This window comes from Pristiophorus japonicus, unplaced genomic scaffold, assembly GCF_044704955.1.
Source record: "Pristiophorus japonicus isolate sPriJap1 unplaced genomic scaffold, sPriJap1.hap1 HAP1_SCAFFOLD_100, whole genome shotgun sequence".
NCBI classification, from domain to species: Eukaryota; Metazoa; Chordata; class Chondrichthyes; family Pristiophoridae; genus Pristiophorus; species Pristiophorus japonicus.
Window position 1 is genome coordinate 1,945,973 of NW_027250650.1, and position 20,737 is coordinate 1,966,709.

A 20,737-nucleotide genomic window follows, 5' to 3' on the forward strand; every position below is an offset into this window, starting at 1 on the left:
AAATATTTGTTTAACGTTTCTGCCATTTCCTTGTACCTCATAATGTTTTCTCCTGTCTCAGCCTCTAAGGGACCAAAGAACACTTGTGCTACTCTGTTCCTTTTTACATTCTTGTAGAAGCTATTACAATCTGTTTTTATATTTCTTGCTAGTTGTCTCTCATATTATATTTTTCCACATTTTATCAATTTGTTTGTCATTCTTTGCTAGTTTCTGAAATTCTCACAATCCGCAGGCTTACGACCACTCTTCGCACTATTATAAGCATATTACAATGTAATGCTATGCTTAACTTGCTGAGTTAGCCACGGATGGATCACTTTTTCCATGGAATTTTTCTTTCTCTTTCTGTCTTTGCTTCTGTCCGTGTAATAACGAGGGAAAACTTGTTCATCCAACCAGTTCCACCCTAGTTTATATCGGTTTATAACCTAAAACATTGTAACAGATGAAATCACCCCATTCCGGGGTCCCAATTTGTCACACAGCTCGTAGGTCGTATGTTCACATTGGGTATGATCAGCCTCCCTAGGTGGTTTGATCATTATTTCCCAATAAAGTTCCTATCGCTTCTTCCAACTTTTGGGTCCAAACTTCAAACTCGTTTTCTAATTCTGTATTTCTATCATTCATCGCTCGTGACCCGACTGCGAGTACAGCTGATACATACGCCTGAGTTTGCAGGTTCTGCAGCATACATAACAGGTCCTGGGCCCTTATGAGGTGTACCTTGAAAGTCTGCATTGGTTGGCTAAGTACTTTTCCAGGTTAAGTAATTGCAGTTTTTTCAGGCTTAGCTGTTTTCCAGATCAATGATTAGCTGCTCACTCATTTTTTTGCAAACGAATGCCGCAAATCCGAACCACGGTCTGCCCTTTTCCAATCTGATTGCATTGTCATCCACCTTCTCTTGAATGAACCACTGCAAATTAGCTTTATAATTACAGGGCAACATTTCCTTGACTAAATCTGTCCCACTCAACTTACCGAAGTGTTTCTCTAAGACTGTCTCTATGTCAGTTGTACTTTCAGATATTCTGCGACATTACAAAAACTGGCAGGTGTGCAAATATCCCTGCACTCCCCAATGGCTATCCGTCCTCGAACGATGTACCAGCAAAATGGGTCAGTCTTAGAATGTTTTTTAAACTCAAATAAACACCACCGTTTGGTCACACCAGATTTTGCTAGGGCTTTTGCAAGCTTTCCCAATTGTCTGACGTTACTTCAATATGGCACATTGTTCTTTTATTAGGTATTACACAAAGGTGAGCATTTATCAGTAGTTTACAGTATAGAACGAAAATGATATCACCCGTGCTGCCTCAGGTAGTTTTAGTTTCCTTTTGATAGGAGTCTGAAAGAAACAGTCCAATTCACCATGGATCTCTTCCACCTCACCCCGCCTGGAGTATCTTCTGTTCATTGGCCCTTCGGTTGGACTCATCCCACTCGAGGTGTTCTCTGTTCGTTGGCCTTTGCCTTGGAATCAAGCCGCTTGAGCTATTCTATGTTCATTGGCCCTTATCTTGTCTATTTGTATCCGGATCCTCCTCCCGTGGGCCACTGCTGCCTGGTCCCTCTCCAGGCTCAGCCCTTGCTCCTGGTACTCTAAAGTCGAACTCTCATAATTTGCCCTTTTATACTACTTTTCCAGGCGGTACCAGGAGTCGATATTGACACAGGTACCATTTTGGGGTCTTTCCAAATGGTGGGCTAGCCAATAGGGCGTGGAGTTTCTTTCAGACGAAGGAAAGAAGAGTCGGCCCTCACCACATCCATAACTTTGATGGACAAGGGCTGATTGACTTGTCCTCAAGATGCCATATATTTGTGGCTGACCAATTACCGGCCTACAAGAGGGGAAGAGGATTGTTCTTCCATTTTATCTGGCTCTTGCTTTTTCTCAAGGCCTTAGCCAGCAACTTCAGAACATGTGATCTCCTATTCTACAAATATTATTCTGTCCCAGGCTTCGTACTTCCAAGAACCAATTGTAAAGGCAGTGCATTATGTAGTCTCAAGACCAGTTAGTTGATTCTCACATTGTATTAATTGCATGAAGTCAGAATGCTTCTTTTTCTCACTTTTTCAATGCTTGACACATTTTAGACTTTAGGACTACTGTATACTTGTTCGATTAACATGAAAAAGATGAACATATAAAAAAAAGAAAAAGTTCTATTTCAAAAATGTATGTGGTACATTGAATCTAAACGCGTGTGTAAGGTTGTAAGAAGGGTCGACAATCAGTTCGTAGTCATTAAGTACATCTCTGACTAATACAAAGAAGATTAAAAAAATACATATCCAATCCAGATTTAACATATAGTGGAATGTTATGTCACAGATGAGCCTGTGTTAAGTAGTGCTGCAGTAAATAGTGCAGACTGGAGCAAGAAACTCCCACTCCAGAGACTCCATCACACATATCTGGGCTGAAAATCCAGTGAAATATAGAGGGAATGCTGCACTGTCGGCGGTGCAATCTTTCAGATGAGCGTTATGTTCTCCGAGGAGGGCGTAGCCGGTGCTATGACACCATTTCTAAGAAGAGCAGTGGAGTTATCCAGTTGCACAAACCTATATTTATCCCGCAATTAAATTCATGACTAACGGAGATTAACTTGTTATTGTAACATTGCTGTTTTTGGAACCCTGCTGTGTACAAATTGCCTGCAGCATTTGCTACAAAAGTACAGTGACTAAAGTTCAAACATTATGTAATTGGCTGTAAAGCCTTTTGCGACCTCCGTTGGTTGTGAAAGGCGCTATGTAAATTCAAGTGTTTCTATAAATGCGGGAAATATTGAATTGGGGAGTAATTGAACGGTGGGGTATGTCCGAGCGACTAAATGGCCTACTCGTGTCCGTGCATTCCTCAGTCTCTATAATATCACAGAACATATCAACGTGAAACTACGGCAATGGATAATTCTAGAGGATAATGAACGGAGCAGCGTCGTGAATCCCCACCGCAGCCCAGGAAATCCATGGGGAGGTAGATACCCAGAGAGATTCTGCTTCTCACGTGTCAGAAGCTATTCTAATACTGTACCGGTCCCTTGTCACAGTTAGCCCTCTGGAAACGGTTTTAACATCATCTGTAACATTGGAAAAATGTTAATTGCAGTGAAACGAGGCTTATTTCGAGCCCTTTTCATTGGTTACATTTTTCTACCCTAGTTTTTAGATTACTTTTATTCTAGGTGTTGTTGCAAAGCCCGACTTCATGCCGTTCTAAAGATATACATTGCTCATTCAATTGCAAGCCTCAACTCCGAGATTGAAAGGGATGATTGTCAAACACCGGGAGTGGTGTAAAATTTGAAATTTGATTGGAAATTCGGGGAATTCACTTTGTGCATCGACAGGAGTGAACCGCATCATTTAACAGTTGGACAACTGAAGCTGTTTCTGTTTAAGGTGCGGAAGTCATGCCGGCAGAGCTCGGCTTTCTGTACATTGTTAGTTAGAAATATGAGCAATATATTCGGCCAAGCTTTTGGGCGGTTTCACATCAAACACTTGTATTATCAGTTTGGATATAATTAGTGCAGCACAAACATTACAGTGAAGGGAGGTGACGTGCTGCCAAATGAATGGAAGTAATATCAATGCTCTTGATCTTTCATGGTCCCACGGGAAGGGTCCCGCAATTATAAATGATGTTTTCTCTTAAGCTCTCGTCTCACAATTATTTGGATCTCTGTTTCCAGTGCCAAGAGTCACCAGACAGAATGAGAGTTCCGTTAACTGCCTATCCATTTTCCTGGTTACCACCAATTCTACAGGCAGTAATGATTTACTATCCGATTATAGCAGCCATTGGAATCCCCGGTAAGTGATTAAATGCTGTTAAAAAATTTCTGAATAAAGTTGGGATTAAATGTATTCCTATCTTTTTGTAACGATCCTTCACAATTCAATCCAAAGGCAGAAATTCAGTGACACTATTTATCACTCAACATTGTTCATTGAATGATCATTTGGTGACTTTTAATCTTCTTTAACCCGGCATAATAACTGCAGATTAATTTCCATATGTAATGTCTTTCAAACCTGTTCCGTTTTAACTGAGAATCGTGCAATTTTTATTCAATGTACTACTTTAATTCTATTTTTCCCTGACTCGTCTTGTCTCCCCGAACACTCGGTAATATCTGACAGATTATATTTTACTGAACATTCAGCGTGTTATAAAATGCTCCAGTTTATCTCCCATTCACTCCCGCTGTGGAGATGGACAGTGACAGCCGATCATGGACATATACCTGGGAATTCGGACAGTCAGGACCGGGATTTGTTCAGTCCCGTTAATCAGAATCTAACCGCTGTTCTCGGTCTGGTTCCGACAAAGTGCCGGATATTATTCCTGGTGATCACAATCCATGCCGAGTGTGGGATTGTGCTCCATGCAGGAACACAGACTCTCTACCTCATCTTCTCTACTGACCGGTGACCAGCCTGTTCTCAGACTCGCCTTCACCCTCCCGGCGGAGATTGTTCTGCCTTCAGCCGGTGGGAGGCAGCTGGTTTCTGTCACATCCATTCCTGCAGCGGTACAGGTCAGACCGGGAATCCGTGCTGTGAGAGAGCGATTGAAACAAGGCAGCGGCGCTCTATGCCGCTGTCCTGGGTATGTCCACATTTAAAAACCCGTTTTAGATTCAATACCTGCATTTTAACCAAAGCACCGTTTAGATGCCGGGTAATGGTGACTTTATACTAATCGGACAAATTTATTGTTCAGACCTAACGCTTGCAGGTTGATAGAACATCGACTGTACCCTCAGTAACTCTGTCCGCTCGGTGATCCACACACATTCACTTTAATTTCGCTTCAGATAATTACAGATAGAGGAATTTCTAGTCTCATTTACCCACTCGGTCTCCATATCACTTTATCGCCTCTTCCTCTAGCCACGGACCCAATCTACTTCGAATTCTGACAGTTTCTGCCTCAACCTCTATCCATGTGACTGAACTCCACCTCCTCCCCAATCCCTGTATAAAAAAGCTTCTCCCGCTCTCTCTTCTCTCTGTTCCATTGTCTTCTATTTCATCTACTTTCTACAGCGCATCGTTCTGCAACACACATCTACTGGAATCAGTCTGCTTCTATCGACCTTCTTCCATCCTGTCAATAATTTTGAACACATCTGTCACATCGCCCTGTAATCTGTGTCTGTATTACATTCCTCTAACTCACATTTACAGTTTATGTGGCAGAGCCCAGGGTATCGAACCAGTGTGTTTTATCAACCATTGTACCACTGACTAACTTTCCCACTTCAGTTGGGAAACTGAAATCTCACGTTCTGTCTCATGAGTTCCCACCACCCTGTACTAATAAATTGCCTTGCATGTGTGTGTTTGAAGAAATATGATCAGCATTAAAGTTCTATATTACGGCTGTTGTTTTTAACACTCTGCAGAGTCTGTTTGAAGAGGTTACTCAATGAGAACAGATTGTAGTGAGTTGTCTCACTGTCCCGCTGACTCTCACAAATCTCAGGATCAATGCAGCCTAATGCTCCTACTGCAAGCTACGCCCCTGTATTACTAAAAGTATCTCTGACTATATCAGTTCTCATGGTCCATTGTAACATGTGCCGCACCAAGAGTCCCCATCATTTCTCAGAGATCAATACAGTTTGATTTATTGTATTACCATTTGTGGTGTTCCAGTTCTCGGCGTGGTAATTGGTGTTCCCGGTAACGTGCTTAATTTGTGAAGCAAAAGCGCCAAGTTATTATTTCCATTCAATATTGTGTCAGCTGCGGTAATTTTAACTGTAAATATGATCAGTACTCGGTGCATTGGAATGTCTGTTGCCATCGTCTAAAATTGCATTTCAGTGTCAGTTAAGTCCCTGCTTTGATAATGTATTTCAGTTATTATTCGTAAAAATAGGAACCCACGTAATTAGCGGTAATCTTACGACTTGGATCGATAGTTGGTTGCACGGAAGGAACCACAGAATAGGGATAAATGTTAAGCGAATTTTGGCTTTCATCACAAGGGGGAAGATATTTACAACTGAGGAAGTGCTGTTCTCGCTGTACAGAGATTTGGTCAGATCCCATTTGGAATATATACGTTCAGTTTTGGGCAGCATATCGCAGGATAGATGGATTGGCCTTCGAGGGCTTTCTGCACAAGTTAACCAGACTGATACCACGGTTTAAAGTATTCAACTATGAGGAAAGGTTACATAACCTTGCCTTGTATTCCATTGTGTTTAGAAGGGTGAAACGTGATATAACCGAGCTATTTAAATAGATAAATGTGTTCTATAGTGTAGGCACATAAACTGTTTCCTATGGCGGTGTAATCTAAACCAGAAGGCATTGTCTTAAAATTGGAGCTCTGCCATTTAGGAGTGAAATCACGAAACACTTTCTCACACAAAGTCGAGGAGAAATTTAACACACGTTCTCCCAAAATTCTGTCAATTAACGGTCAATTGTAATTTTACAGAATTTGATCGATAGATTTGTTAAGGTCAGGGTATCAAGGGGTATTGAACCAAGTCGGTAATTGGATTTAGGGTGCCGACCATGGTCTACTGGAATGGTGGAAAAGGCTTGTGGGGCAGAATGATCTAATCCTGCGTTCCTATACGTCACGCACGAGAGTCATCATTTCTGCAATGACAGTCCCATTACTCGCAGGTCCAATTTCAGTGTATCTGTATGTTCTACAGGAAAAAAATGTCCGATGATATTATTGCAGCCCATAGAGTTTCCGGCACTCATTTTAACAGGTTACTGATTGCACAAATCCGTGTCTCGCTGTATTACCTGGAGGGCCTGTTTATTGCTCTGTCGGTCCTGAGGTGATTATTTGTCAGATTTGGGTCACTATCGGAAATTCCGGGAATATCTGTCCTCCATTTCCTCCAAACTTTGCGAGATGTTTGTTGATATTACAATGTTTTTGAATCTCCAACTCAAAATCTAACATTGTTCTACATTGTATGTTTCGGAGCGATGCGGTTCTAAGTGAGAATGAGCCCTGTATTCACACAGTGGGATGTCGTTAGAGTGTGAAATTGTTTCAGTTAATCGTTAGCAGCGTCAGGAACCCCTCGCTAATGTTCTCCTCTTTGCATGCTCTGGTTAAATGATCTACCTCGCCTTTTACTGTAACAGTGGGGGCTCCCATCTGATTCAGAAGTTTATGCGTTTGACACACTATCGAAAATCTAGGCTCACATTCTTATGCACTGACTTTCCCATGGCAGTGTTTTCGAATAAAGCAAATCTTAGCCAACTTTACCAACCAGACGTTTGTTCGTGGACCTTGCTGTGTGCATATATACAGACATTTAGTTACATGACAAGGTACGTAACAAAGTTGTAGAAACCATCTTCTGACAAACAGTGAAGGTCCATATTAACTTTGCTAGACTGTAACAAACAAGTGTTGTATTGCAAATACGTTTCTGACAAATACGGTTGTGTTTTCAAGCAATTCCTGAAACCAAGGTGTTGATGTATTTATTCAGAGATGAATTCGTGCACCAATCACAGTTATGTCCTGTGGCCGCAAATTTCATTTTGAACATTTGCAATCAGTTATACACATATGTAATGATTATATTTGGTACATTGCACTGGCAGTGGAACCGGAGACTGAAGGGATGGAGAAATTGGAAAATAGAAACAGTAAGATATAATAGTAATGATATTTTGATTGGCAACTGGCAACAGTGGTGTTTGGATTCTGTGAGAGAAGGACATTGTTTCCTTTTAGTCCTGTCATTATGTAGCAGCTGCAATAGCAACAAGATTAATTGTCAAATCGTTTTGTTACTAGAATATTTGTTAGTCAGGTATCACCACTATTTAAACTATGACTCTGTTTAAACCGAGGAGACAATGAATTAATTGGCAATGCCATTTCTGCAGCCACCAATTTCCCCAAATATCCCCTCACCATCACCTTTGATGCCCTATATCCTATTAAAACAATTAATTTCTCTCACCCTGGCCTTTCCCCTGTACGGCCCTAATTCTCGCTCACTCAAGTACAAGGCTCGCAGACTTCGACGGATGTGGCGGACAACTGGTTTAACCAATCAACGCCAGATTTGGCGAGATCACATAAAGCATTATCGGGCCCTACTCAGGTCTCCCAAAACTGCTCACTATTCTAGCACCATTATAGAATGCAAACATAACCACCAGCTAGTATTCTCGACTGTAAACCGTCTTGTGAAACCCCACTCCCCTGTCTCCACCACACTCACCTTCAACAACAAGTGTGAGTAGCTCATGGAATTATTTGTCTCAAAGATTGAGACAATCCAATCAGCTGCCTCTGCCACTTCTCTTCGATCCTCTAGCCCAACGAGTCAAACGTCCCCTAAGGCTCCACCCTGCCCTAGCCATGAGGTCGCAACTCTGTCTAGTCTCTCCCTGATATGCCCCTCCTGACCTCTCCATGCTCATCTTATCCATGAGACCCACTTCCTGCTCACTTGACCCTATTCCCACCAAGCTCCTGACCACCCAACTTCCTTTTCTGACTCCCGTGTTAGCTGACATAGTTAACGGTACTCTCAGCTCATGTCCTCTCGTCTCCTTCAAATCTACCGTCATCACCTCTCTCCTCAAAAAATCATTGACACTATTCGGCTTGCAAGCTACCGCCACCTCTCCATACTCAATTTCCACTCCCAAGTCCTTGAACATGTTGTCGCCTCCCGGAACTCCATGTTTTAATCCCTTTAGTCTGGTTTCCGCCAAGCTACGCTACCGAAACAGCTCTCATCAAAGTCACAAAAGTCATCCTTTATGACATTGACAAAAGTAACCTTTCCCTCCTCAACATTCTCTACATGTCCGCAATATTTGATATGTTTGAGTACTCCATGATCCTCCAATGCCTCTTCACCACCCTCCAGCTGGGTGGGACTGCACTCACCTTGTCCCATCCATTTCTCCATAATTGTAGCCAGAAAATCACTTGCATTCGCTTATCTTCCCACGATCAAATCTTTGCATATCGTGTTCCCCAAGGATCTATCCTTGGCACCCTCGCGTTTCTCCACTATTTGCTGACTCTTGACGACATCATCCGAAAACACAGCGTCAGTCTCCACATGTAGACTGATGATACCAAGCTCCATCACACCACCACTTCTATCGACCCCTCCAACGTCTCTAAATTGGCAGACTGCTTGTCCGACATCCAGTACTGGATGAGCATAACATTTCTCTAATTAAATATTGGGAAGACTAACGACATTTTCTTTGGTTCCCGCCGCAAACTGTGTTCCCTAACCATCGACTCGATCCCTCTCCCGTGCTTCTGTCTGTGACTGAAGCAGACAGTTCGCAAACTAGGTGTCCTTTAGAACGTGAAATGATCTTCTGGCCATATATCTGCGATATGACATTGCCCTTCTCCGCCCCTGCCTCAGCTCCTCTGGTGTTGAAATCATCATCCATGCCTTTGTTACCTCTAGTTTGTACAGCTCCAACACACTCCTGGCTGACCTCCTACATTCTACCCTATGTAAACTTGAAGTCATTCAAAAATCGCCAGTGCATTTCCAATCTCGCACGAAATCCCACTCACCCATCACACCTGTGCTCGCTGAGCTACATTGATCCCAGTTCAGCAATACCTCGGCTTCAAAATTCTCTTTCTGTGTACAATTCCCTCCATGGCCTCGTCCCTCGCTATCTCTGTGATCTGATTCAACATCACAACCCCCCAAGATGACTGCGCTCCTCAAATTCTACTCTCTTGTGCATCCCTGATTATAACTGCTCAACCATTGGTGGCCGTGCCTTCAGTTGCCCGAGCCCTGAGCTCTGGAACAGCCTCCCTAAATCCTCACCGCCTCGATACCTCCCTTTCTTCCTCGAAGACAGTGCTTATAACCTATCTCTGACCAAGCTTTTGGTAATCGGTCGTAATTTATTCTTATGTGGCTCGGTGCCAAATTTATTTGTTATGTCTTATAACAGATCCTGTGAAGCATCTCTGGACGTTTTATAAAGGCGCTATATAAGTAGAAATTATTGTTGTTGTTGAAATAATGTTCCAATAGTTGAATTAATTAAGTGGTTTGAAAATTACTGAACAGGGGACATGATTTTAGCAACTTTTATGAGGTTGTATAGTTCAGATACATAAATTACTGACAGATTTGGCCGTTTGCAAAGTCCAGTCGGAAATATTTTCTCCTGATATCTACGCCATTATTTCATGCAGCTCACCAGCTAACAACTCTGTGGAGCACCGTCACCACACGGACTGCAGCGGTTCACGAAGGAGACCCACCTCCATCTTGTAAACAGCACAGGACGGCCCATCTCTTGTGTTTGAATCAGAGTTACTGTGTCAGTTTTTCTCTGTAGATTTCTATTTTGCTTCTGTATCCATGGTAACCGCACCCCTCCCCGTCACATACCACACACTCGAACTTAACTATATTAATCTTATATACTCATGTGATTTAATTTCCAGCTAAGCACGTATTGTCTAAACACAGTTGAACGGGAATGCAGTTAATTATTTCTACACCGACCGCCTTATCTTGTTCAGGATATCTTTTCAGTGCCGATGTTTCTTTTGTATATGTAGTCTCTCTCTCGCTCTCTGCCTGTCTCTATTTCTTTACAAATGAACACATGGAGCTCTTTACGTATATCAAGTTGGAACAACTGCTATATGTCACACTATCCTGCACACCAAAGGAATCCGAATCAAACACTTCTGAGCATATATTTCATTGTTGATAGATTGTGCTGGAAGCTCAGGTACATATAATATCCCACATCCCGTGGGATGTACTTTCCGCCAGTCTTTCTCACCAGAGAGACAGATTCTCCATATTGCTATGTGCCGGATTAATATTAAAGATGGATTCTGCCAATTCAGAGCTAAGACCTTACCACTCAGCCTTTCTGAAGCTGAATCTCGGCAGGTATCTCCTGGGCTGGACTGCAGCCTCTATTGTCACTTGTACTGTATCTTTGCTGCGGTCTCGAGATCGCCACCCACAACTCCCTCTGAAGTTTGCTCTAATATTAGAGGCGTCAAAAGCGAGGAGAAGATTATGCCCCTTGTGCCATTGTGTACTTTGGAATGTATATTTTTCCTAGGATTACAGAAGAAGGTGCAAGTTAAGGTTGTTTGTTCATGATCACATCTGAACTTCTCCCCCTTGTGATTATTGTTAGAGTTTTTCCAGATGGGGGTTGCACTGTACAAGGCACTAATGTAAAGACCTGAGACTTCCGGCCAAGAAGTCAGTTGATCAGATTAAATGTTTATCTGGTGGATTATAAACGTAAATGTTGCAACTTGGTTGAGTTGAAACATACCAACTCCCCTATTATCGTGGTGTTTGACAGTAGTTTGTCCAAAGGTCTTTACTCATCGCCTCCAGTCTGCGAATACAACATGAGAACTCTGAGCCATTTCGTACGCACACCTTGTATCCGCTCCCCTTTCCTATCCACGGACCCAAATCCCGCACTTTGTCTCACCCTCGGTTGTTCCCCTTTAGCATTCACTGCATTTCGGTCAGGCTTCATTCTCAGCGCTCCCCAAATATCTCCCAATTTAGAATTGACCATTCATGACGTATTTTCAATTAGTTTTCTGTTAATTTCTTCTTCCGTCACTGAACTGCTACTTTTCGCAATTATCCATAACTCATTCTCACACTGTCCATTTATTTATACATTTAAATGGCCAGTAGTTTACTCGGATCTCCGGTGGATTTCTACACCACTTTCAAAGAAGTTGCAGTGGCAGAAGCGTAACAGCTCCGAGGAAATTTCCAGAGTCTATTTGTATATTCTATACTCTTTGTGAAGTCGTTTATTTTCGCGTATTTACCCCACAGTCACAGATATTTAACATTGCAATTGTTTGTTAAAATCCTGTTCTGCTGGACAACTCTAGCAGCGGTAAAGAGTTCAGTTCCAGTCCTCAGATCCTGCAGTAAAGTACATTTCACACCAAATCCTGTGTAACTGACTCCCTTGCTGTAACCTGGCGGCTGATTCCCTGTTCCTGTGTGTTTCCCTTTTACAGCTAATGTGGTGACGATTGTGATCCTGTCCCGGGGAAAGTGCGGTCTCTCCAGATGTATCACTCGCTACCTTGTGGCCATGGCAGCAGCGGATCTACTGGTCATTATCACTGATGTGATACTGGTTCGGATTAATGATTATTATTTCCCGACTACCTTCCTGCACATGACACCTGTGTGTTCTTTCCTCCGAACGCTGATGCGTGCAGTCACCGATATTTCTGTCTGGTTAACAATCGCTTTCACTTTCGATCGTTTTGTTACCATTTGTTGCCAGAAGCTGAGGACTAAATATTGCACCGAGAAAACTGCAGCCCTGGTTATAGGAACCGTGTGCCTGTTGTTCTGTATAAAAAACATCCCCTGGTTCTTTATATATGAACCCATCATTACAATCGACAATGTACCCTGGGGCTGTATTGCAAAACCCGAGTATTACACTGTAACTGCTTGGGTAACATTTGGCTGGATTAACCGCTGTTTAAACCCACTGCTCCCAATATTCCTGATATTGCTGCTCAATGCTCTGACTGTAGGATACATTTTGGCGGCCAGTAGAGTCCGCAGGAGGCTGAGGAGCAGCAAGAATGATGTGAATCACAATGATCCGGAGACGCAGAACCGAAGAAAATCCATCATCTTACTATTCGCTATATCCGGTAACTTCATACTGCTCTGGACAACCTATGTGGTATTTTTCTTATTAATGCGAATTACAAACCAGTATTATCATACAGGTTACAATGACCCGATGCATATTGCAGACTATACCAGCTACATGCTGCTGCTTTTGAACTGCTGTACAAACACGTGTATTTATGCAGTAACCCAGACTAAATTCAGAGATGAGCTGAAAAATGGGTTGAAGTATCCTCTGAGAATAATATATAAGTTAGTTCAGCAAAGGAAAGTTTAGAGCAATTCCCAACATTAGACCTGCATTACATCACATATTGCATCCTGAGTTATATTTTACCTGAACGACAGCAGGGTACAACACAGGCCCAGGCTTCTTCAGACATAACACTGGACAATATCTGACAAGGCCTGCAGTTTCCTATGTAAGTGTCTGTGAACAAGGTCGAAGACCATTATGTAGACAGTGGGTTATAATAGCAGTAGCAGTTTAATTGGATTAAAACATTCTCCTGGACACAAAGAGATACAAGTCCCAGCATTGAGGTTTAGGATGTTGTGACCATGTTTATTGCCGGATGAACATCAGAACACGTGGGTTATCCAAGGGGAGTGTAAAAGGAGAATACGCCTTTTGATTTAATAGCTGAAGAATATCAGGACGTGAATGATAACTGTGTTGGATTTTGAGTGTGGAAATGCCTGGAGAATAATAAACAGATCATGAAACCAATCAGCATGTATTGTCTTTGAAATTTTACATTCTCCAGTTCACGAAAAGCTTCTCCATCACTTGCAGCTCTGTGGAATTTATTGGAACTGAAGTGATGTTGATTGTGGACGTGAGTCCATTGTCCTGGTGTCTGTCAACGGTGGTGTTTCAAGCAGCGAGTTCCCTCACCGCTGTCCTAGTACAATGGTGTTTGCAGAGTAACAACACCACTGGCAATGAGAACCAGTAGCACAGTGTGTGGGCAGCTGCAGACTCTTCTCAGGAAGAAATGACCCAGGTGGCCATTGCCTGCTGTCAGATATCTGTGACCACAGGTCAGATTGGGCACTGTGACAGCAATGTGATTCTAACCTTGTGAACAGTAAAATAGTTCTCTCCTTCACCAAAAACATACTGAGTCTCACTTTCTGCAGGAAAACCCCGCCATTGTCCTAACTCATTCGCTGCATATCCGGTATCAGGGTCCAGTGATCCAGACCCAGCTGAAGTGTGTGTGAATGTGAGGCTCAGTGCGTGAGGGACCAGCCTCAGGGTCCAATGATCCAGACCCAGATGAAGTGTGTGTGAATGTGAGGCTCCGTGTGTGAGGGACCAGCCTCAGGGTCCAGTGATCCAGACCCAGCTGAAGTGTGTGTGAATGTGAGGCTCAGTGTGTGAGGGACCAGCCTCAGGCTCCAGTGATACCGACACAGCTGAAGTGTGTGTGAATGTGAGGCTCTGTGTGTGAGGGACCAGCCTCAGGCTCCAGTGATACCTACCCAGCTGAAGTGTGTGTGAATGTGAGGCTCCGTGTGTGAGGGACCAGCCTCCGGATCCAGTGATCCAGACCCAGCTAAAGTGTGTGTGAATGTGAGGCTCAGTGTGTGAGGTACCAGCCTCAGGGTCCAGTGATCCAGACCCAGCTGAAGAGTGTGTGAATGTGAGGCTCAGTGTGTGAGGGACCAGCCTCAGGGTCCAGTGATCCAGACCCAGCTGAAGTATGTGTGAATGTGTGGCTCAGTGTGTGAGGGGCCAGTCTCAGGGTCTAGTGATCCAGACCCAGCTGAAGCTTGTGTGAATGTGAGGCTCAGTGTGTGAGGGACCAGCCTCAGGATCCAGTGATCCAGACCCAGCTTAAGTGTGTGTCAATGTGAGGCTCAGTGTGTGCCGGACCAGCCTCAGGGTCCAGTGATCCAGACCCAGCTGTAGTGTGTGTGAATGTGAGGCTCAGTGTGTAAGGGACCAGCCTCAGTGTCTAGTGATCCAGACCCAGTTGAAGTGTGTGTGAATGTGAGGCTCAGTATGTGAGGGACCAGCCTCAGGGTCCAGTGATCCAGACCCAGCTGAAGTGTGTGTGAATGTGATGCTCCGTGTGTGAGAGACCAGCCTCAGGGTCCAGTGATCCAGACCCAGCTGAAGTGTGTGTGAATGTGTGGCTCAGTGTGTGAGTCACCAGCCTCAGGGTCTAGTGATCCAGGCCCAGCTGAACTGTGTGTGAATGTGAGGTTCAGTGTGTGAGGGACCAGCCTCAGGATGCAGTGATCCAGACCCAGCTTAAGTGTGTGTCAATGTGAGGCTCAGTGTGTGCCGGACCAGCCTCATGTCCAGTGATCCAGACCCAGCTGTAGTGTGTGTGAATGTGAGGCTCAGTGTGTGAGGGACCAGCCTCAGGGTCTAGTGATCCAGACCCAGTTGAAGTGTGTTTGAATGTGAGGCTCAGTATGTGAGAGACCAGCCTCAGGGTCCAGTGATCCAGACCCAGCTGAAGTGTTTGTGAATGTGTGGCTCAGTGTGTGATGGACCAGCCTCAGGATCCAGTGATTCAGACCCAGCTGAAGTGTGTGTGAATGTGCGGCTCAGTGTGTGAAAGACCAGTCTCATGGTCCAGTGATCCAGACCCAGCTGCAGTGTGTGTGAATGTGAGGCTCATTGTGTGAGGGACCAGCCTCAGGGTCCAGTGAACCAGACCCAGCTGAAGTGTGTGTGAATGTGAGGCTCAGTGTGTGACGCACCAGCCTCAGGGTCCAGTGATCCAGACCCAGCTCAAGTGTGTGTGAATGTGAGGCTCAGTGTGTGAGGGACCAGCCTCAGGTTCCAGTGATCCAGACCCAGCTGAAGTATGTGTGAATGTGAGGTTCAGTGTGTGAGGGACCAGCCTCAGGATCCAGTGATCCATACCCAGCTGAAATTTGTGTGAATGTGAGGCTCAGTGTGTGACGGACCAGCCTCAGGGTGCAGTGATCCAGACCCAGCTGAAGTCTGTGTGAATGTAAGGCTCAGTGTGTGAGGGACCAGCCTCAGGGTCCAGTGATCCAGACCCAGCTGAAGTGTGTGTGAATGTGAGGCTCAGTGTGTGAGGGACTACTCTCAGGGTCCATTGATCCAGACCCAGCTGAAGTGTGTGTGAATGTGTAGCTCAGTGTGTGAGGGACCAGCCTCAGGGTCTAGTGATCCAGACCCAGCTGAAGTTTGTGTGAATGTGAGGCTCAGTGTGTGAGGGACCAGCCTCAGGGTCCAGTGATCCAGACCCATCTGAAGTGTGCGTGAATATGAGGCTCAGTGTGTGAGGGACCAGCCGCAGGGTCCAGTGATCCAGACCCAGCTGTGGGCAACGCAGTTTAGGAAGAATATGAAGGCCTTCGAGAGGGTGCAGGAAAGATTTACGAGAATGATTCCAGGGATGAGGGACTTCAGTTACCTGGATAGATTGGAGAAGCTGGGAATGCAAGGGGGATAGAGTATAAAAGCAGAGAAGTCCTGCTACAACTGTACATGGTATCGATGAGGCCACATCTGGAGTACAGCGTGCAGTTTTGGTCTCTGTATTTAAGGAAGGATATACTTACATTGGAGGCAGTTCAGAGAAGGTTCACGGGGTTGATTGCTGTGGTGAGGGGGTTGACTTATGAAGAAAGGTTGAGTAGGCTGGGCCTATACACACTGGAGTTAAGAAGAATGAGAGGTGATCTTATTGAAACATAAAAGATACTGAGGGGGCTTGACAATGTGGATGCAGAGAGGATGTTCCCACTCAAAGGGGAAACTAAAACCAGGGGGCATAGTTTCAGAATAAGGGGTCGCCCATTTAAAACTGAGATGAGGAGGAATGTATTCTCAGAGGGTTATAAATCTGTGGAATTTCCTGTCCCAGGAAGCTGTGGAAGCCGGGACATTGAATATATTTAAGGCGGGGATAGACAGATTTTTGAGCGATTATGGAAGTAAAGGTTTATGGGGAGCGAGCAGCGAAGTGGAGCTGAGTCCATGATCAGTTCACCCATTATCTTATTGAATGGTGGAGCAAGCTCGAGGGGCCGTATGGCCTACTCCTGCTCCAATTCCTATGTTCTAATGTTCTTCTTTCACTTTACTTTACAGAAGTTCACTTTACAGGGTATTAAACGGGGAGGATCTTTCGTCCAGAGGATCAAACCAAACATCAGATCCAGACCTGATGGAGTGACTCGATTCATGGGGACCTGAATATCTTCGGTCTTTGACCATGGAAGAAAAAAACACTGTTCACAGCGGGGACAAACTGTACAGGTGCTGTGTGTGTGTGCAAGGTTTCAGCCGATCATCCAACTTGGAGAGACACAAGCGCAGTCACACTGGAGAAAAACTGTGTAAATGTGGGGACTGTGGGAAATGTTTCAACTACCCGTCCCAGCTGGAAACTCATCGGCGAGTTCACACTGGGGAGAGACCGTTCACCTCTCTGAGTGTGGGAAGGGATTCACTCAGTTATCCCAACTGCTGATACACCAGCGAGTGCACACTGGGGACACACAGTTCACCTCTCTGAGTGTGGGAAGGGATTCACTCAGTTATCCCAACAGCTGACTCACCAGCGAGGTCACACTGGGGAGAGGCCGTTCACCTCTCTGAGTGTCGGAAGAGATTCAGTCAGTTATCCCACCTGCTAACACACCAGTGAGTTAACACTGGGGAGAGACCGTTCACCTCTCTGAGTGTGGGGAGAGATTCACTCAGTTATCCCACCTGCTGATACACCAGTGAGTTCACACTGGGGAGAGATTGTTCACCTCTCTGAGTGTGGGAAGGGATCCACTCAGTTATCCCACCTGCTGATACACCAGTAAGTTCACACTGGGGAGAGGCCGATCACCTCTCTGAGTGTGGGAAGGGATTCACTCAGTTATCCCACCTACTGATACACCAGTGAGTTCACACTGGGGGGAGACCGTTCACCTCTCTGAGTGTGGGAAGGGATTCACTCAGTTATCCCACCTGCTGATACACCAGTGAGTTCACACTAGGGAGAGACCGTTTACCTCTCTGAGTGTGGGAAGTGATTCACTCAGTTATCCCACCTGCTGATACACCAGCGAGTTCACACTGGGTAGAGACCGTTCACCTCTCTGAGTGTGGGAAGGGATTCACTCAGTTATCCCACCTGCTGATACACCAGTGAGTGCACACTGGGGAGTGGCCGTTCACCTCTTTGAGTGTGGGAAGGGATTCACTCAGTTATCCGACCTGCTGATACACCAGCGAGTTCACACTGGGGAGAGACTGTTCACCTATCTGAGTGTGGGAAGGGATTCACTCAGTTATCCCACCTGCTGATACACCAGCGAGTTCACACTGGGGAGAGGCCGTTCACTTCTCTGAGTATGGGAAAGGATTCACTCTGTCATTGGAGTCAGGCAGAGAATTCCGCAGGTTCACAATTCTCTGAGTGAGTTATGTACTCAGAAAGGTGAGGGGATTTAATGTCAGCTTTCCAGGCCCCTGTTTATTTTACGGCCTTATCTCTGATCCAATTATCTCTCAGTTCTGTAGAAATGCCTTGCCTGAATTGTGAACTGAAGCGAATGTTTCTCCAATGTTGGTATTACTGCAGTACTGATGTACACCAGCAGCTGGTGATATTGTACTGTAAAACTTTACAGACCTTTGCCCAGCTCACCCTCCCCATCTCCTGGATGTCAGTGGCCTCCAATGGGCTACAAGGGAAGGTTAAACACTCTGGGGTGAATTCTGACTTTTACCTCCCACAACTCGGATTTTAGGGGATCGGCTCCAGGTTTACAGCCCGCACGGAGGAAATGTGAACATTCAGCCATTAAAAGCGAAGGTTTACAAACTCCGGGTCTCTGTGAAGAGAGATAGTTTGTGTATTTCCCATCACCAATGGTGCGTGGTGCTATAACTGAGCAATCTGATCACTTTCAGAGCACAACTTATTGCTGCTTTTTAATACAAAGGAGAGGGGCACTGATGAGAAAGCGCGGGGATGGAGCTGCTGTCGGCGTTTACCTTTTATTAAAGTCTTCTCACATTTTATATTTGTATCGGTTTAGTTACAGTCTCACTGGGATTTACAATGTGTCATTTGGGATTACATTTTCTAACTCCCGACCTCTGACCTCTGCTCCTGAACCTATCCGCTCGGGGTCAAGTCATTGTAAGGTCATGGATGATGCGGGCAGAAAGATACTCAGAGAGAGAGAGAGAGGGAGAGAGACAGACATAGAGAGAGACAGAGAGCGAGACAAAGAGTGAGAGACATAGAGAGAGAGAGAGTGTGTGTGTCCCTACTCTCTCTCTCTCTTTCTGTATAGATTCTGGGTTTGATACAGGGCTATGGCGAGAGAGCGGGGCAGTGGGATTAGTTTGGGGATTGATACAGGACTATGGGGAGAGAGCGGGGCAGTGGGATTAGTTTGGGGTTGATACAGGGCTATGGAAAGAGAGCGGGGCATTGGGATTAGTTTGTTGATTGAAACAGAGAGAGACAGGGAGAGAGTGAAACAGAGACACGGAGAGAGAGAGATAGAGAGAGAGAGTGAGAGAGAGGGAGAGAGAGAGAGGGAGAGAGTGAAACAGAGACACAGAGAGAGAGACAAAGAAAGAGCCAGAGATAGGCAGACAGACAGAATGAATGAGCGAGACATAATTATAGAAAGATACAGAGAGAGGGAGAGATGGAGAGAAAGACAGAGAGAGAGAGACAGAGAGAGAGACAGCGAGAGGGAGGGAAAGACAGAGAGACAGAGTCAGAGAGAGCGAAACACAGAGAAAGAGAGACAGAGAGAGAGAGAGAGACAGAGCGAGAGTGAAAGAGAGACAGAGAGAGAGGGAAAGATGGAGAGAGAAACATAAACAGAGAGAGAGACAGAGAGAGCGAGACAGACAGAGCGAGACTGTGTGTGAGAGAGAGAGAGGGAAAGATGGAGTGACAAACAGAAACATAGAGAGAGAGACAGAGCGAGAGTGTGAGAGCGGGAGAGAGAGAGGGAAAGATGGAGAGAAAAACAAAAACAGAGATAGAGAGACAGAGAGAGAGGGAAAGATGGAGAGAAAGACAGACATAAAGAGAGACCGAGAGAGAGACTGAGAGAGATCGACAGACAGATAGAGAGAGAGACAGAGATAACCAGATCGAAAGAGAAAGACAGAGAGACAGAATTGTGGAGAGATACAGAGAGACAGCAAGACAGAGGGAGAGGGAGAGACGGAGCGAGATAGAGAGAGACTCAGAGAGAGAAGGTGAGAACGAAACAGAGAAAAATATAGAGCGAGACAGAGAGAGATAGAGAAAGACAGAGCGAGAGAGAGAGACAGGGAGAGAGTGAAAGAGAGTGAGAGACAGAGAGACAGACAGAGAGAGCGACAGAGCGAGAGAGAGACAGAGAGAGAGAGGGAAAGACAGATAGAGAGACAGAGAGAGAGAGAGATAAAGAGAGGGAGAGAGAGAGACAGAGCGAGAGGGAGAGAGGGACAGAGAGGGAAAGAGAGAGAGTGAAACAGAGAGAGAGAGTGTGACAGAGAGACAGACAGAGAGAGAGAGAGAGAGCAAGAGAGAGAGAAAGAGAGATGGATATATGCAGACAGACAGAGAAACGTAGAGAGAGAGAGAGCGAGCAAGAGAGAGAGAGACACTGAGAGAGAGAGAGAGACCGACAGCGTGAGAGAGAGAGAGAGAGATACAGAGTGAGTGAGACAGAGAGAGGGAAAGAGACAGAGCGAGAGATTGATAGAGAGAGTGAAGGATGGAGATAAAGACCGGGAGAGATACAGATAGACAGAGAGAGCACGCGAGAGAGACAGAAATAGAGAGAGAGAGAGAGAAACAGAGAGGGAGAGAGAGAGAGAGAAAGACAGAGAGAGGGGGTGAAAGAGAGTGAGAGAGACAGAGAAAGAGAGACAAAGAGGGAGACAGATAGAGAGACAGAGAGAGAGAATGACAGAGAGAGACAAAGATTGATATAGAGAGAGAGATTGATAGAGAGAGAGATTGATCGAGAAAGAGGGAAAGACAGAGATAAAGACAGGAAGAGATACAGAGAGAATGAGA

At 45.1% G+C, this 20,737-nt stretch overlaps 1 protein-coding gene across 1 annotated transcript; it reads left to right on the forward strand.

The window, feature by feature from the left end:
• Positions 1–1,108: 1,108 nt before the first annotated feature.
• Positions 1,109–12,981, forward strand: LOC139241244 (probable G-protein coupled receptor 139). Its single transcript, XM_070869897.1, has 5 exons — positions 1,109–1,125; positions 1,256–1,268; positions 1,973–2,029; positions 3,720–3,840; positions 12,068–12,981. The coding sequence occupies exons 1-5, from the start codon at positions 1,109–1,111 to the stop codon at positions 12,979–12,981; spliced, it is 1,122 nt and encodes a 373-aa protein (XP_070725998.1).
• Positions 12,982–20,737: the final 7,756 nt, after the last annotated feature.

Coding starts and splice junctions, on each gene's coding strand:
- LOC139241244 (XM_070869897.1), top strand. Junction 2,030..3,719: donor ATTATGTAGTCTCAAGACCA/GTTAGTTGATTC, acceptor CTCTGTTTCCAG/TGCCAAGAGTCACCAGACAG. Junction 3,841..12,067: donor AGCAGCCATTGGAATCCCCG/GTAAGTGATTAA, acceptor TCCCTTTTACAG/CTAATGTGGTGACGATTGTG.